The sequence below is a fragment of the Clytia hemisphaerica genome, unplaced genomic scaffold, assembly GCF_902728285.1.
Source record: "Clytia hemisphaerica strain Z4C2 unplaced genomic scaffold, Clytia hemisphaerica genome assembly, whole genome shotgun sequence".
Classification (NCBI taxonomy): Eukaryota; Metazoa; Cnidaria; class Hydrozoa; order Leptothecata; family Clytiidae; genus Clytia; species Clytia hemisphaerica.
In genome coordinates, this window is record NW_027103974.1 from 284131 (window position 1) to 300002 (window position 15872).

General features: G+C 35.4%; 3 protein-coding genes across 3 annotated transcripts; 1 reads left to right on the forward strand and 2 right to left on the reverse strand.

Moving 5' to 3' along the window:
• Positions 1-1121: 1121 nt before the first annotated feature.
• On the reverse strand, positions 1122-10090 carry LOC136810620 (aldo-keto reductase family 1 member B1-like). The gene is made up of 6 exons (XM_067067182.1): positions 9869-10090; positions 4195-4250; positions 3383-3746; positions 3025-3214; positions 2311-2441; positions 1122-1645 (listed from the first exon to the last, which is right to left on the reverse strand). The coding sequence occupies exons 1-6, from the start codon at positions 10073-10075 to the stop codon at positions 1421-1423; spliced, it is 1173 nt and encodes a 390-aa protein (XP_066923283.1). The 5' UTR covers positions 10076-10090; the 3' UTR covers positions 1122-1420.
• Positions 10091-12039: 1949 nt separating this feature from the next.
• LOC136810621 (uncharacterized) lies at positions 12040-13323 on the forward strand. The gene is made up of 2 exons (XM_067067183.1): positions 12040-12421; positions 12796-13323. The coding sequence occupies exons 1-2, from the start codon at positions 12091-12093 to the stop codon at positions 13311-13313; spliced, it is 849 nt and encodes a 282-aa protein (XP_066923284.1). The 5' UTR covers positions 12040-12090; the 3' UTR covers positions 13314-13323.
• Positions 13324-13929: 606 nt separating this feature from the next.
• On the reverse strand, positions 13930-15806 carry LOC136810627 (uncharacterized). Its single transcript, XM_067067189.1, has 2 exons — positions 15237-15806; positions 13930-14947 (listed from the first exon to the last, which is right to left on the reverse strand). The coding sequence occupies exons 1-2, from the start codon at positions 15781-15783 to the stop codon at positions 14166-14168; spliced, it is 1329 nt and encodes a 442-aa protein (XP_066923290.1). The 5' UTR covers positions 15784-15806; the 3' UTR covers positions 13930-14165.
• Between the last annotated feature and the right edge of the window lie 66 nt (positions 15807-15872).

Below are 15872 nucleotides of genomic sequence, written 5' to 3' on the forward strand. Positions count from 1 at the left end.
ACAAACACGATACAAGTTTTAATAAGATAGAAATGTCATAGAAAAGAGGCACACGACTAAATGATTAGTGCCTATTAACACAAGTTTTATAAAATAAGATACATTGTAATGAGAACTTTTTATATTACCTGCATGAATAGAATCACAGTTTTCGGTAATAATGGGAAATCAGTTCAGTGCGAGTAGAATTTCACAATGAAAGTAATTTCAAATACTATGAGAGCAAAACCTGATAAATTACACAATTTTAATTTGACAGATAATTAATGTAGAAGCAGAGAAATGAAAAGGAATTGAAAAAGCGTTTCTCTGATTACCCAAAGTGTTCTGATTCTTTCTATTGAAAATTCTTTTGTTTTGGCTTTAATTAGGTAATTAGAAAAGGTTCATAAAAAGACGGCTCGTTATTTTCTATCTCTTTGGTTATGCCAAGAGTGCTGATTTCTATATTTGGTAATTTTTGTTTTTGGTCCATTAATCTTAAACTTTCAGTATCCAGTACATTTTACACTAACTTGTAGTCTGAAAAATTTTCATCATTATGATATCAAGTTACTTCGAGAAAATTAGCAATCATTAAAAACAGATTTAATTTCTTTTTTTCTCGCACTTCAGCTTTTTATCTAATTAAGCCGTCTTGATAACGTTATATCATTAGAATCGCTAGAATATTCTGATCAAGAAAATATAGGTATCTTTTGGTATGAAAGAGGTGTCCCCAAAATATAAGAACCTAAAGTTCTCGCGTAATTTGACCTGAAACAAAATAATTTTCTCACACCACGCTAATTATACAAAATTTTAGAGCGACAACAAAAGAAATCCATTAACTCCAAACAAACTCCCTTAAGTGCAAAGGACCTGGTATATGACAAGCGGTGTTTCCATTGTTTTTGAGAAATGCTTTTTCTTTTCCTTTCCATTACTCTAGTAGGAGGCATCGTGTAAATTAGAGATTACCAAGAAAAGACTTCTATTGGATAAGATTTTCAGCTCAAAGATAGCAAAGGAAGCTCTATATGCTCCAGAAAATCCACTATCCGAGAAAAAGATCCACACCTCGTGTCAGTACTTTTCTTAGATGACACGAGTCTACAAAATGAAGCTTTAAGAAGTATAACTTTTCGTTGAAAAATTATTTTTTTTCCATTAAACAGCTAAAAAAAATTTCCAAAATTATAAAAAGTACGTCTCGTTTTACTAAAAAATATCTAAATTATCTATGTGTGTATATGATGTTTTTAAAACTCAAACTTAACATAACAAAAGGTAGAAAAGTTTTCTAGTTAAAATTGCTTCTTGTAAGACAATTTTAATGAAGTTTGTAAGGTTGTATTCCAATTCCACTGATATTTATACGTAAGCTACGTATGTACGTAAGCTACGTACGTGTTTTACAATACTAAAGGGTTCAACGCATTCAACCCAAATATTCACCGTCCCAGATAGAATCAACGGGATTTCCGGGCGTGATGGCCCATAATTGTTTGATAAATCGATATCGTGTTTCGATACCGTTTAATTTGTTCATATCTTCCTCATCGAGTTGAACTTTCAAACATTCCAAGTTCTCTTTGATTCGTTTCTCGTTGGTTGATTTGGGAATGACTGGTGTTCCTCTTTGGATGCCCCACTTGAAAAGAACCTGATGACAAAACGAGATCGTTTTAGATAAGTAAAACTTATCATAGTAGGGAACAAACCCTTAGGACCCGTGACATCTTTTATGCGACGCAACCAAACCTGGTCCACTTCAAAGAATTCAGTATTTTAAAAAGTTTTTCGCGAGGCCTAGGAAATCTTTTTATGACCCAAAAACTGACTTCACAGGCTAAACCCCTTAACCCCCAAAAATTTGACGAGATTTCAGTCGATAAAACTCAAAACTTATACCAATCGTAAGCTCTAAAAAACGATAAAGGACTTTTAAGTGGATATAGTCGATTTCCCAACCTATCTCGAGAAAATTAACACGGGAGTTGCGTTTGACGTCATTTCCAGTCGATTTACTAGAGTTACGTTTGAAAAATAGATATTCGACACCACAGTCATTTTGGAAATCGAATCTCATTTCCTTGAACTGTGAAAGAATTTGTTTTGCAGAATTGTTACCCATGGAATATCCAAAGTTTTGCAATATCCCTAGTATTGGTTGGTTACAAAAAAATTTCATATTGACCATAACAAGACTGATCGAAAAGGAAATATTGCATTTCTACAGAATCTGAGTCTTGGCAGATCTAGATAATTTCTGTCTTAGGGATCAGTATGTATCCCTAAAATCACACAAAGACTTCTAACAAGACAAACCTGTGCATTGGTGCAACTGTGTTTCTTAGCAATGGCAGTAACAATTTCATCTTCAAGGAGATTCAATTCGTCGTCAGCTTTATCTGTACGCCCTGGTCCTCCTAAAGGACTGTATGCTGTCAATACGATTCCTGAAAGGTGACAAAACATGGGAAATTATAACTCATCCTCTACTCATCGTCTAATGATAAAAGTTTCTTATGAGAGTAAAGAGGTATGCAAATAGGACTGACGAAACCCGGGGGGGGGGTACTTAGGCAAATGGATGGTACGGTATGTGCTGCCCTTAAGGGTACCTTTTTTGGGTCTCCCAAAGTCCCGCTAAGGGTCGGAAAAATCAGAAAATCAAATCTCAGTCCCAGTTAAGGGTCGGAGAAATTGGAAAATTTCAACTTTTTACTCCCGGAAAGATCGAAATTTGGTCAAATTTGTCCCGGTAAGGGTCGTAAAATTCTTGAAATTTTCCTTTGTTTTCTCTTTTTTAGTCCCCGTAAGGGTTCAAGGGTCGAAAGTCGGGCGGCACCCCCCCTGGTTGACGAAATCACCAATCAAAAAGCGCTGACCAGATTATCTGAAGGGTGTCCCATGAGAATTCTTCTTTAAAACAAGAGATTAGATTTCAATCATAGAATTCATCTGCAACATAATGTTCAAGAGAAATTTCTTGCCAGGCATTTATTACGTAATCAGTGTAAGTTTGAGAATGCCCTTTACCGTGTTGTTTGCAGGTTTCCAATAAGGCTTTTTGTGGAAGATAAGGGTGAAGTTCGACTTGGTTGGTTGCTGGGACGATCTTTGGAGACGAAGCTAAGAGTGTGTTGATCTTCTTGCTGGAGAAATTACTGACACCAATGGATTTAACTAAACCTTCATCAACAAGTTTTTCCATTTCAGCCCAAACTTCCTGATAAGATAAAATAATAAGATTGTTTGACAAAATGAGATTTTTAGAGCTATCTTATTGGTACTACAAAATGAGGAATCATCGTTTCAAATATTACTCTGTATTCAGCATTCGTTGAATTTTTGAAAAAAACCTTCTACGTTCATAATTTTAACTGAATTTACTTACGCTGACACGTTTGGCATCATAACCGAGCAACCCTGTTCCATCCTCATCTGGGATTCCCCTTGGGTGATCTCCTTCAACTTCAAATGGCAAATGCATTAAGTACAAGTCTAAATAGTCTAACTGTAATTGCTTCAATTGCCTTTGGCATGCTTCTTTTACTCGACCAAAATCTTTGACCCAGAGTTTTGAGACTAGATAAACATCTTGTCTTTTAACAGCTCCTGGGGAGTTGAAGTATTCATTATAAGCTTGGCCGACTTCGACTTCATTGCCATAGCAACTTGCACCATCAATGTGCTTGTATCCAGCATTTAAAGCAATTTTGACAGCTGCACTGACTTCTCCTGGTTGTGATAACCATGTTCTAAAAAAATGGGAAATAAAGATAAGGTTCGAGCAGAAGCTCTTTTTGGGGTTGATGCAGTGCACAATGGCAAAATGGGGCAAACAATGAGGGACATTTTCCCAATTTTATCTTTGGGACAATTTAAGAAAGGACAACTTTTCTTGTGTTGCCACACTAAATTCTATAAAGAGATTCATATTTTGTCAAAGATTACTTTAGGAAAAAAAACTCTTAGGCAAGTTGCAGCCTGTACAAAAAATCAATAAATCAAAAGACACGATTTCCAGTTGTTTCACACCTTTTTTGGAAAAAGTTATTTGTCAATTTTCACTCTTTATATTCGAATCATCTCAAAAAGCGACAATTAATTCTGTTTCAGCTATTTTGAAATACTGACGAAAAATGCTTTTTCTGACATCAGCATAAAATGAAAATGTGTATAGCATTTTGCATTGCACCAACTTACCCAAGCCCAAATGATGGCATAGATGTTCCATTATTCAGCTTGACACTTGGGTATTCCTAAATAAGAAAATTCTTAATCAAATAAAGAAAGAAATTTGGGTAAATCCTTTTGATGTTAGTAAATAAATTAAAACATTTTTATCTTTCTAACATAACATGAATGAGTGCTGGGAAAATGTTAATTGAAGTGTCCACATGCTTCTGAGACAGACTTTAATTACCTTGTGAGGAAACCCAGAAGTTTTGCAGAATTAGAGGTGAACCAATGAGCCAATTTAGAGGTGATTCTTTAAATTCTGAGAATATTTGTGTTTTCGCAGAATTTAATTTCCTGGATTTGTCAAAATGCCACAAAATTAAATTCTGCGAAGATTTGTACTGCAAAAATCTGATACCATGATTCTTGAACCAGTAGAAAAAATCTTTTTAGATTATTCACCTTGGAGATTCTTTCCAGTGGTGTAAAGCTTAATAACATAGTTTTAAAATATTCTGAGAAATACTTTATACTTTTGAGTAATACCAATCAGATGTTTTTGCATTTTCCAAAGGTAGTTTGATTGAGTTGTTTATTTTCTAAATAGAGTGTTTGACCAAACATCATCCACCATTTTTTCCTTTTTACAGGTGTTGAAAGAACTTTGAAAACAAATTAAAGGGAAATATAAGCGCATTTAAATATCTTTCCAACGCTTCCAAACGTTTTATTATATGACAAAATGCTTGGAAAGTTTTAGTAAAAATTAAAAACAGTGCACACCTTTTTGACACAGACTTTAGCAGTCAGAGAAATTAATCTTTTGGTTTCAACCAACGATTCCAACCTTCTGACTATTCTCATCTTTAAAGAAGGATGAGGATTGATTACATGAGGGTCTGCCAGGGAATTCCCTCAATTGGGGCAGTTTCATTCATGTTTAGTCTATACAGAAATATAATGAGTACATTTAGTGCTGGTCCAAAAAGATAAACAAACTTGAATTATCAAACATGGTCATCTGATCTAAAGAAAACAAGTAATACTTTAATGGACCTACCTATTTATAAAACGAATAATTAGAATTTAATGGAAGTAATGTATAATTTTGGGCATTGCCATTTTACATCATTGTGCGAAAAATCATGAAAATCTGTCGAGTATAAGTTGAAAAAATGAAGGAAAACCGTTTTACGCCGGTTTTCGGCTGTTCCGGCGATTTTTAAGGAGTTCCGGATTCAAAGGATGATTTTTTTGGAAATCAAACGATGCTAAGTTTTGGGCATCATCATAAAGAACATTTTTCTGTAAAGAAACAATTAAATAAGTTGAAAAAATGTGACGGAAATGTGAAAAAACGACGATTTCCGGCACATTTCCGGTTCTACAGACCGGAAAAATTTTTTTTCGGCAAACGGTTTTCGACACCTTTTCGGCAGTACTAATGTGCATCTATGTGCAAAAAATCGCAAAAAACTAATGATAAAATCTCGAGAAAATCTCAAAAAACCGCTTTTTTCGGGACATTTCCGGTTCTACCGGCCGGAAAATTTTTTTTTTTCGAAAATTGGGCTCTGTCACATTTTGGGCATTGCCATTTTACATCATTGTGCAAAAAATCATGAAAATCTGTCGATTATAAGTTGAAAAAATGAGGGAAAATTGTTTTACGCCGGTTTTCGGCTGTTCCGGCGATTTTTAAGGAGTTCCGGATTCAAAGGATGATTTTTTTGGAAATCAAACGATGCTAAATTTTGGGCATCATCATAAAGAACACTTTTCTGTAAAGAAACAATTAAATAAGTTGAAAAAATGTGACGGAAATGTGAAAAAACGACGATTTCCGGCACATTTCCGGTTCTACAGACCGGAAAAATTTTTTTTTCGGCAAACGGTTTTCGACACCTTTTCGGCAGTACTAATGTGCATCTATGTGCAAAAAATCGCAAAAAACTAATGATAAAATCTCGAGAAAATCTCAAAAAACCACTTTTTTCGGGACATTTCCGGTTCTACCGGCCGGAAAAAATTTTTTTTCGAAAATCGGGCTCCGTCACATTCGAGGGTTTATAGTAATGCACCTTTGTGCAAAAAATCAGAAAAATTGAATGAGCCAATCTCGAGAAAAGTTGGTAACTAACGAACGAACTAACTAACTAACTAACTAACGAACAGGGGTTAATTTATAGGACCTCCACCCCACCGGGGTAGGTCCAAAAAACGGTAAAAAGCGGTAAAAAAAAAGACATGAACGTAATTTTTTTATGTGCTGTTAACATTTTTTGATTGCGACCGCATACAGGAACTCTCTAAATGTTCCTGACCGACCGGACACTTTGAAATTATTTAATGTGGGCGCCAGAGAACATTCTGTTTTTGATGACGTCATAGGCAAAACAAAAATTTTTAGAGAAAATATGAACATATTATACATTGATCGACTTTTCAATGTAGATTAAGAAAAAGGACAGAATCATTACTTACAAACTTGCTGATAAAAAGTTATAATGGTGTGTAATTTTAAAGATGTCATGATTTCCTTTTTTTCAGAATCAATTTTAAAGTTTTAAAACTCTTAAAAGTCTTCTATACCGATTTTTTAGAGCTATCGGATGGTGGTATTGGATTCCCATTTTTGAAGAGTTTGAATTTTCAGTTTTTTTCCTCTCAGACCAAGAAAAGTTGTGAAACTGTTGTTACTTTTTATAGAGAAATTTTCAGCTATGGTTACTGACCTTTTATCTTAATTTATATACCTTTAAAGACACATCTTTTGAATAGAGTACCGTGATATCGGGTAACTTGAATCAGTGGAGGCTAACATGCATAGCCCTCAAATGAATGACCTGGCTGGTCATTAAATTACAACTACGCAGCTCTGCTTGCAGCTCTACTCTACCATTTTTGTTTTGATTTATTTTTGTATTTTAATGACCAGCCAGGTCTTTCATTTGAGGGCTATGCATGTTAGCCTCCATTGATGCAAGTTACCCGATCTCACGGTATATAAAATGATCATGTTTGCTCAAAAAAAATTTCAGTTAGATTGGGCCTATACCGTAAGTTGGTCTAACGTCTCGACATCCTTCTTCTAATTTCGACACCATTCTTCAAAGATAGGAATGATGATTCTGATTCTGTCCCTTTATATTACAGAGATAAAAAATTCCAGGATTATATATTGGTCAAAAAGTTTCAAAATTATCTCCGTTATTTTTTAAATGTAAACTATGTATTGAGCAACGATGGAATATTTACAGCAAGTGATGGGACAAGGGTTGAATATTTTGAGATCAAGTTTGATTGCCACGGCCGATGTTATATGAAGGGGGGTAGGGGTTCAAAATCAAAACGTCCATTTGACGTTTTCTGTGGCAAGTCTGAGCTTGGAAGGCTCCCCTAACACTGGATAAAAAGGTTCCGGTGTGGCTTAGGGATACTTTTTGGCACCGGACAAAACACAGTCGGTAAGGTTGTCATTAGACCAACTTACTACGGTATGACATCATCTAGGAACTAAAATGGAACCGGGGACGTCAGGTAAATGAATGATGAATAATCAGTTGATGATTTGGAAAAATTTCTGTCTGTATATTTTTCATTAAAATTGATTTTTTGATTGTTTACAACCCGTCAACTTTTTTTTTACCTCAGCTGCCTGACTATCAGAGAGCGCAGTCTCAACTGGTCTCAAGACAGAGACCAGAGACCTTTTTAATAGAAGACATACAGATAATGATTGACTGCATGTTCAAAAGCTTAAACGTTCACTTAAATGAAATGAACTGCCAGAGTCCGAGAAAGCAAAAATACACTGTCTATGGGTAGAAATTTCAGTTTTATATGGCGCGCGGAAGCGCCAATAAATACTATCTTGTTTAAAACAATACTATCTTTTTAAAACATACTATCTTCGTTTAAAAACATACTATCTTCTTTTAAACAATACTATCTACGTTTAAAAACATACTATCTTTTTAAAACAATACTATCTTCGTTTAAAAACATACTATCTTTTTAAAACAATACTATCTTCGTTTAAAAACATACTATCTTTTTAAAACGATACTATCTTCGTTTAAAAACATACTATCTTTTAAAAGAATACTTTGTTTTTTAAAAACATACCATCTTCGTTTAAAAACATACGAGGCCAGGAAAACCCGAGTTACAAAAACTCGAGTTACAAAAACCCGAGTTACAAAAACCCGAGTTAAAACGAATGTGATGTCATAAGTCTCAAATTATGACGTCATAAGGGAACTTCTTAACTCGAAAAAGTTTTTTACTGTTGTTTTGTAAACTCGAAGTATTTTTTTTTAATTTTGTTTTAGAGTTACCTAACTCGAAAATAAATTTTAAATTTCATTAAAAAAAAAAAGAAACCTACGGTTTGAAAAGCCGAGTTAACAGTTTAACGAGTGAAAATATATATTTTTTAGATGTCGAGTAAGGTTTTGTCTCTTTTACCCAAATCATAGGGGCTACGGTGGAGAGTGAGTAACTTGGGGTAGAGTGACACACACATTGAACGCAATATAGCAGCGTTTCAAATAAACATGGCGTTAAGGAGGAGGGGAAGGCCAACCAAAATCATTAATGAGGAACAAGTTGCTGGTTTAAAAAAGGATTGGATTCAACGACCCTTAGCGGGACAAATTTGACCAAATTTCGATCTTTCAGGGGGTAGAAAGTTGAAATTTTCCTATTTTTCCGACCCTAAGTGGGACTGAAATTTAATTTTCTGATTTTTCCGACCCTTAGCGGGACTTTGGAAATCCAAAAAAGCTACCCTACCCTTACCCTCCATTTGCCTAAATACTATAATGTTATCGTGATGCGCATGCGCCCAGTTGGAAATTGGATAAGCGAGACAAGAAAGATTTATATTATTATAACTCGGAATTTTTTATAATCAGTCAAATTAGTTGATCTATAACTCGACAACCGTAACTCGGCCCTAATGAAGAAAGAAGAAAAGTTTCGATTTCGATTTTGGATGTAAGTATCGGTTCAAATATGATAGTTTCTTTTTAAATGAGATAGTATGTTTTTAAACGAAGATAGTATTGTTTTAAAAAGATAGTATGTTTTTCCCGGGGGGGGTACTAGGGCAAAATGGTTTACGGGGATGCTCCGCTGGTCAGGGTACCTTTTTTAACCTCCACGAGTCCCAGGTAGGGTCGCAAAAACACCAAAATAGAAAAATCAGTCCCTCGTAGGGTGCCTATTTTTGGAAAATTTGGGGAAAAAGTAGAAAATTTTGCAATTTCAGTCCCATTCAGGGTCATTTTTTTCGCAAATTTCGAGTCCCACGTAGGGTCCATTTTTCGAACCTCAGCGGAGCACCCCCGTCGGTCGACAAGGGTAGTACCCCCCCCGGGATGTTTTTAAACAAAAATAGTATGTTTTAAAAAAAAGATAGTATTGTTTTAAAAAGATAGTTTGTTTTTAAACGAAGATAGTATTGTTTTAAAAAGATAGTATCGTTTCAAACAAGATAGTATCGTTTTAAACGAGATGGTGTTGTTTTAAAAAGATCGTATTTAATGGCGCTTCCGCGCGCCATAGTTTTAAACCTCTCAGAAAAAAAACATTCTGACATTTCAATTTTTGCCAAAAAAAAGACAAATTCAAGATATGAATTTGTAAAAAATAAGTACGATAAATTTATTTTCAAAATATGACGAGTTCTTACCATATTGATCTTGAAAATGAGAAGAGGTGGTGCAGACAGTACAATACAAGTGCAAGTGCAGTGCAACAAAAGCAAAGTGAAACAGCCAGGACTCCTCACGTTACAAACAACGCCTCCCCCTCGTGGTGTCGTGTGTTTATGTCCACGCTGTTGATCACGTGACCATGATCCTTTAATTACTGAGACCCTCTTTACACTACAAAACATATTTTGAAAATATAACTGAGACGTTTATAAGTATGTAAGGAATATGTATGCCTTATGGAATTGGTGATGATTTGAAGTGAAGCTAGATAATTAATTTGAATTATTAACTCTAAGTTCTAGTCAAAATTATTATGACATTTGTGTTATTTCAATTTTTTGACGTGTAGGCTAGGTCTTAAGGTATTGCTCCACTTTTTAGTTCAAAATGATATCCCGTGGCTTTCAAAACAAACAGACATTGACACTCAGAGCTATCCATCAGGCTTTTTACGCTATTTTGTCTTTCTCTATAGAAAGATTGACAGACATAATGCGATGACAACGTTTGTAATTGAATGCTGAGTACTAACTTGTAATAAAGAGCAAACAAGATCTTGTAAGATAACAAATTACGATGTGAGGAAAGAAGGGTGATGAGCGTGTTTTATATTTTCCGTTGTTTATCATTTGATTTGTAAAATTTTGATACATCACATGTACATAGAATTAGTATCATTTACAGTGTTTTATTCCTTTTCATGACTTGTTGAAATAATTTTGTTATCATAGTTTTAAGTTTCAACGATACGTTTTTAGGCACCGGATAGTTGCAGTCAGTTGCAGCTTTTGTTTACAATCGATTATCATACATACATTTTTATTTTAATTTGATGTGATCGATACATACAGTATGTTTTGCTTTTCGGGAAAGACTGGACCATAAAATCAGGTTTGCGATGGAGTCCCTTAGATTCGAGTTTTTTTACTATACAATTTGTTCAGCTTCTTTTTTGGCCAGCGAGCTAAGATTAATTGTTCAATTCGGAATGCAACTATAAGATGTATTTTTTTTAATTCTTAGGCTAGTTGCATCCAGCCCATCCACTAACTACACTACAGAAATGTACGATTCAGACTTATACAGTTCATGTAATCTGGCAATAAAATCTTTGAAATTTCCATAGATATCGGGTCAGCCAACAGTTTATGAGAGGACTAAAGGGTTATAATGGATATTGATAGAAACCCTTGCAATCTATAAATAAGTTTTGGTGAATCTGCAACAGGGCTAAAAACATCTCCACAGCCCTGTAAAGAAATACCGCTACTGCAAAATAATCAAAATCTTAAAGTGTTTTTGTGAGGTCAGAAAAACAATGATTTTTATACTGCAGACATAAAATCAACCAACTAGCTCCTAAAGTCTATTCACGGTAAGTGTGCACTCTTTTTTCATTTACCTATAACTTTTGAAGGAATTCTTCAATCTTTATAAATTTGGTATCATTGGAAAGATATTAGTGAGTGGAACAATTTGAAACAAAAAAATCTTTAAAAAAATTCTAAAAATGAAGATGAAGAAGAAAATAATGAAGATCTTGTAAAAAAGTGCTAACACTATCATTTTCACTGGTGAAAAAATTTCTCAAAAATAATCATTCAGTCAAAAGATATCAAACAAAGTTATAAGCTAATTGACGTCTAAAAACGCTGTTTTCTGCTGTTTTCTGCTGTTTTTTGGGGTCAATCACTTATCAACTTTGTATCATAACTTTATTTTGAATAAATATTTTAGCAAAATTTCTTTACAGTGATGTCCTCCTAAGATCAAAGAATCTCTCCAGTGAAAATGAAAGTTATAGCACTTCTCTACAAGATCTTCATTTTTTTCTTCTTTATTTTCGTCTTCGTTTTTGGAATTTTTTTAAAGACTTTTTTATTTCAAATTGTTCCACTCGCAAATATCTCTCCATCGATATCAAATTTATAATGATTGAAGAATTCCTTCAAAAGTTATATGTAAAAGAAAAAAGAGTGCACACTTATCGTGAACAGACTTTAGAATCACCTGGGCTCGGAAACTGGTATTCTTTCACTGATATCTACAATGACCACACCTTTATGACAGTACTTTTGGTTCACATCATATGGACTTTTGACAGTTTTGGCTACGATAACTCGATCAGTAGAACGGTCTTCTCAATTCATCGTTCTCTACTCTCTTAGAGCATAAAGACATAAAACATATTTGAACGATGGCTTCATATCACATTCCAGTGCACAGTGTCAGTGAAGAAGACACATTCGAAGATCCATTTGATGAAAATCTCGAAACAACCTTCCCACCTTTAAGATACATGCCATCAATATACGACCGGCAAGCGCCAATCAATATTCCACCTAAGCCAATGAGAAGAGAGAGTTCTCGTGAGCGTGATCGTTTATATCGTGAGCTGGTTGGTCACGAACCTTACCGTCCTTTGATGAAAAGTCATATTGCAGTAGAAAATAATGATGGAAGAAAATTTCAAATTAAATTAGATGTTACACATTATAGACCAGACGAAATCACCATGAAAGTCGACGGTAAGTGAGTTTTAAGAAAGAAAAAAAATGTAATTTGGCTACCCCAAATATTTAGGAGGCTGAGTTTTAAACGAATCGTCAAGTTGAAACGAACGATAAATGTATCAAGGTCTGTTTTATTTACCCCCTGGTGACTTAACAAAAGAGACTTAACTCGATGTTACAATCCAATTATTGCAAGTTTGTCTCGGCCTTTTTATAATGAGCGAGACATACGTTCTCTGATTACGCAATTTTCATATTGACATTTTCGAGGCATTTTGATGTAACTGACAGAAACAGCTCTCTTGGCCCAGAAATACCCCTGTCAATAAAATAAAATACCCCCTGTTTCACCAGAGGTACCCTACATCAATTTTTTTTCGTTTTTCTAGGAAAGTCTTTGATCATTTCTGGCAAACATCACAACCAAACAGAGAATGGATTCGAATCTAGTGAGTTCCAACGCAAGTATGACATACCTGACGACATCAACTCTCACACTTTAACATCCAACATCACGCCCGCTGGTATTCTCTGCATTGAAGGTGTCAGGGTGGGTAAAAAGCCAACCGCCTCGACGTCAAGTATTGAAGTTAAAGACGATTCGTTTCATATTTCGTTGGAAGTCGGTGGGTACTCGCCTGATGAGATTTCGGTGCGAGTGAACCACCGAGAATTGGTGATTCATGGTGAACGAAAAGACGAGGAAAATCATGATGAGATTGGAGGTAAAAGTATTCATCATCAACAGTTCACGCGGCGGTTTGTTCTTCCTGACGATGTAGATCCTGATTCGCTCTCTTCGCGTTACTCTAAAGATATGATCACTGTTGTGGCACCTAGGAAAACTAACAAGGATACAAACATGAGGAAAATTGAAATTGTAGATGAATCAAAAGAAGAAAAATAACGAATTGGGACACATAGTATTTTTTACCACTTATTGACTCAGTTAACGAACGAACGATCGAATACTTTTTGGACTATGGAGGTTGCTGTTTATAGTAACTGCATAAAGTCGAAACAAAGAAAATATCTTATGCGTTAACGAATCTTACTATATAATATAACGTCGTTTTGGGTAAGAATTCACTTCCCAGACTAAAATTCCACTGCCATTCTCTAGTGGAAAAAAAGATAAGTCCAGATAGTTGAAAAACGTGCTTTGGAAATATAACCAGTTTAAACACGAGCTTTTTTCTAGAAAAAAACTTTGCAATCTTCAACCGGCTATCCCGGGATTAGAGCGGAAATATCATACCAGTCCCAAAACGACGGTACGTTTTAACAAGAAAGACGTTCATCATTAAAATAAGGTAAAATATAGAAATTTCTATTTTGTAAATTTCATACAATTTATACAATTTTTATAAAGTTAGCAATGAAAACCTCTTGTGTAAAGTGGAAAGGAAATATTCATCCTGAATTTCTAAAAATTCATAATTAAACAAAATTCGCCAAATTAAATCCCCACCAAAAATTTCAAAAACAGATCAATCACCAAATTTAACAAAAAGGATTTTCAAAATTTCTAATTCGTTAAATTAAATCCCCGCCAAATTTTACGAGATTGATCTATCGACAAATTAAATCCCCGCCAAAATTAATTAGGCGGCCTGCATCCCCTCTGATTACTTTTGATATATCAAAAACTATTTTAGGGGATGCGTACAGCCTAAAAATTAATCCACTTAAGATAAGTGAAGTAGAAGCAATCTCACTTTTTCGCTTGAAACTTGAAAAGGTACAAAGATTGACCCTTTCACAATTTGCAGTCACGTTTTCCAGATGAAGGCGTTTGTTTTGTTTTCAAAGCTATGGTAGCAAAACAAATAACCATCAAAAGGACCAGCAAACCATAGATCGCATAATGAAAATATGCTCCACTTTCTTGATCACGTGATGATGTAAAATAGTTGTAAACAACTTCTACAAAACCTTTTTTCGTTTTGGGTTCGTAGTCATTTGTAGTATACTTGGCCAACCAGTGTGGATCAAAGACATCAAGATATTCATGCAACTTTACAGGGTCTGTACCAGGTTGCACACAAACATCCGCACCGCACCCAGGGTGACAGTAATTCGTAGAGCCTTGCGTTTTAGCGCACTTGGATAAAGAAGGTCCTTGACATGCTAAATGGTAAGGTACATTAGCTCGACTATGGTAATGATATGCGACTGTACCTGTAGAATCGATCGGTCCAAAATGGCCACCACACTCATCCACGATTGGAACAGATCCATTAATATCTTGGTAACTGTAAATACTAAAGCCATCGACAGCCCAACCCACAAGTTTTCCATGTTCGAACGGTCTACCATCTTTACTCACTTCAATAGATGCATTACGAAAGGGTTCCAAACAATCGGGTGCTTTATGAAAGTGATACATTGGAGGGCCAGCAGGTCCAGGTTTAGAGGTATTGGTGTTGCCTAGGGGTGGGGTCACGTGTCCGCCACATGTGAGTTGGAAACCAGCAGCATCTATGCTCAAATCACCAGCATCGTTTGGTCCTTGAATACTGATCCCGTTTATCGCTACACCTGTGCAGAAAATATTCATTAAGCGAATAAGATATTACCAAGAAGGATTGGTTGATATATTCTAAGCATGCTCGACAAAGGACTTATAATTTAAGAGGGAGTGTGGTACGAACGAAAAACTGAAGATTTTTATAATTTAGACAAATAACATTATCCCGTATAACAACAACAGTTTATTATTTACATTTTTATCAAAATTTTAAGGTCAATAGATGTATCAAAAGGTGTGACCAGTTACTGCACTATTACTAATTTAAGTGAAGATACATAGCTTAGCTTTCAAAATTACCTGTAGCGGGACCGACAGTTTTTTCGCCTCCCACTCTTCTGGCATCATACATATCCCATGGGACGTCTGGTCGTGTCGGGTTTCCTCGAAGTGGAATTTTGTACGAATTTCTTTGTGGTACCCAAACGTCTCCAAGTTGTGTGCTTCCAGGACCATTATCCTGTCCACATGTCAAGGTGGTAAAGAAACACTGATCGTGATCAATTTCATACTGTGTACAATACCCATAACCAACACCGATGGGGCAGTATGGACTGAAATAAAAATCGGGAACAGCGTTGGATGTGATATAACGAAATTGAAAGTCAGCAGTCATATTGATACAGTTCCCATAATTGTTTGTTTTGTTTGATGTTGACCATTGCATTTTGAAGCAAGAATCATCAAGTTCTGGATAAGTGACATTGGAGGGCGGAGGTGGCGGACGCGTGGGTGTTGATTGGCGACCCTCTACTTGTTGTTGTTGGTGGTAGAATTCATCTGAGGTGTGAACATATTCAGGACATCGAGGCCCCCCGTTTCGATAAGCTCCATGACAACGCACCATCGCATCTCTTGGTAGCGACGAGTGATAAATCACATAGCTCGAAATAACGATTTTAAGTGGATCGGACAAAAAAGGTTGTTTTAGCTTGA

Excerpts from the sequence above, each read along its gene's own strand:
- LOC136810627 (XM_067067189.1), bottom strand. The coding sequence starts at position 15,783 with ATGGTGCGTTGTCATGGAGCTTATCGAAACGGGGGGCCTCGATGTCCT. Across the intron at positions 14,948-15,236 it reads AACTGTCGGTCCCGCTACAG|GTGTAGCGATAAACGGGATC; the intron begins GTAATTTTGAAA and ends TTTTCTGCACAG.
- LOC136810621 (XM_067067183.1), top strand. The coding sequence starts at position 12,091 with ATGGCTTCATATCACATTCCAGTGCACAGTGTCAGTGAAGAAGACACA. Across the intron at positions 12,422-12,795 it reads AATCACCATGAAAGTCGACG|GAAAGTCTTTGATCATTTCT; the intron begins GTAAGTGAGTTT and ends TCGTTTTTCTAG.
- LOC136810620 (XM_067067182.1), bottom strand. The coding sequence starts at position 10,075 with ATGTTTTGTAGTGTAAAGAGGGTCTCAGTAATTAAAGGATCATGGTCA. Across the intron at positions 4,251-9,868 it reads TCATTTTCAAGATCAATATG|GAATACCCAAGTGTCAAGCT; the intron begins GTAAGAACTCGT and ends TTTCTTATTTAG. Across the intron at positions 3,747-4,194 it reads ATGCCATCATTTGGGCTTGG|AACATGGTTATCACAACCAG; the intron begins GTAAGTTGGTGC and ends CCATTTTTTTAG.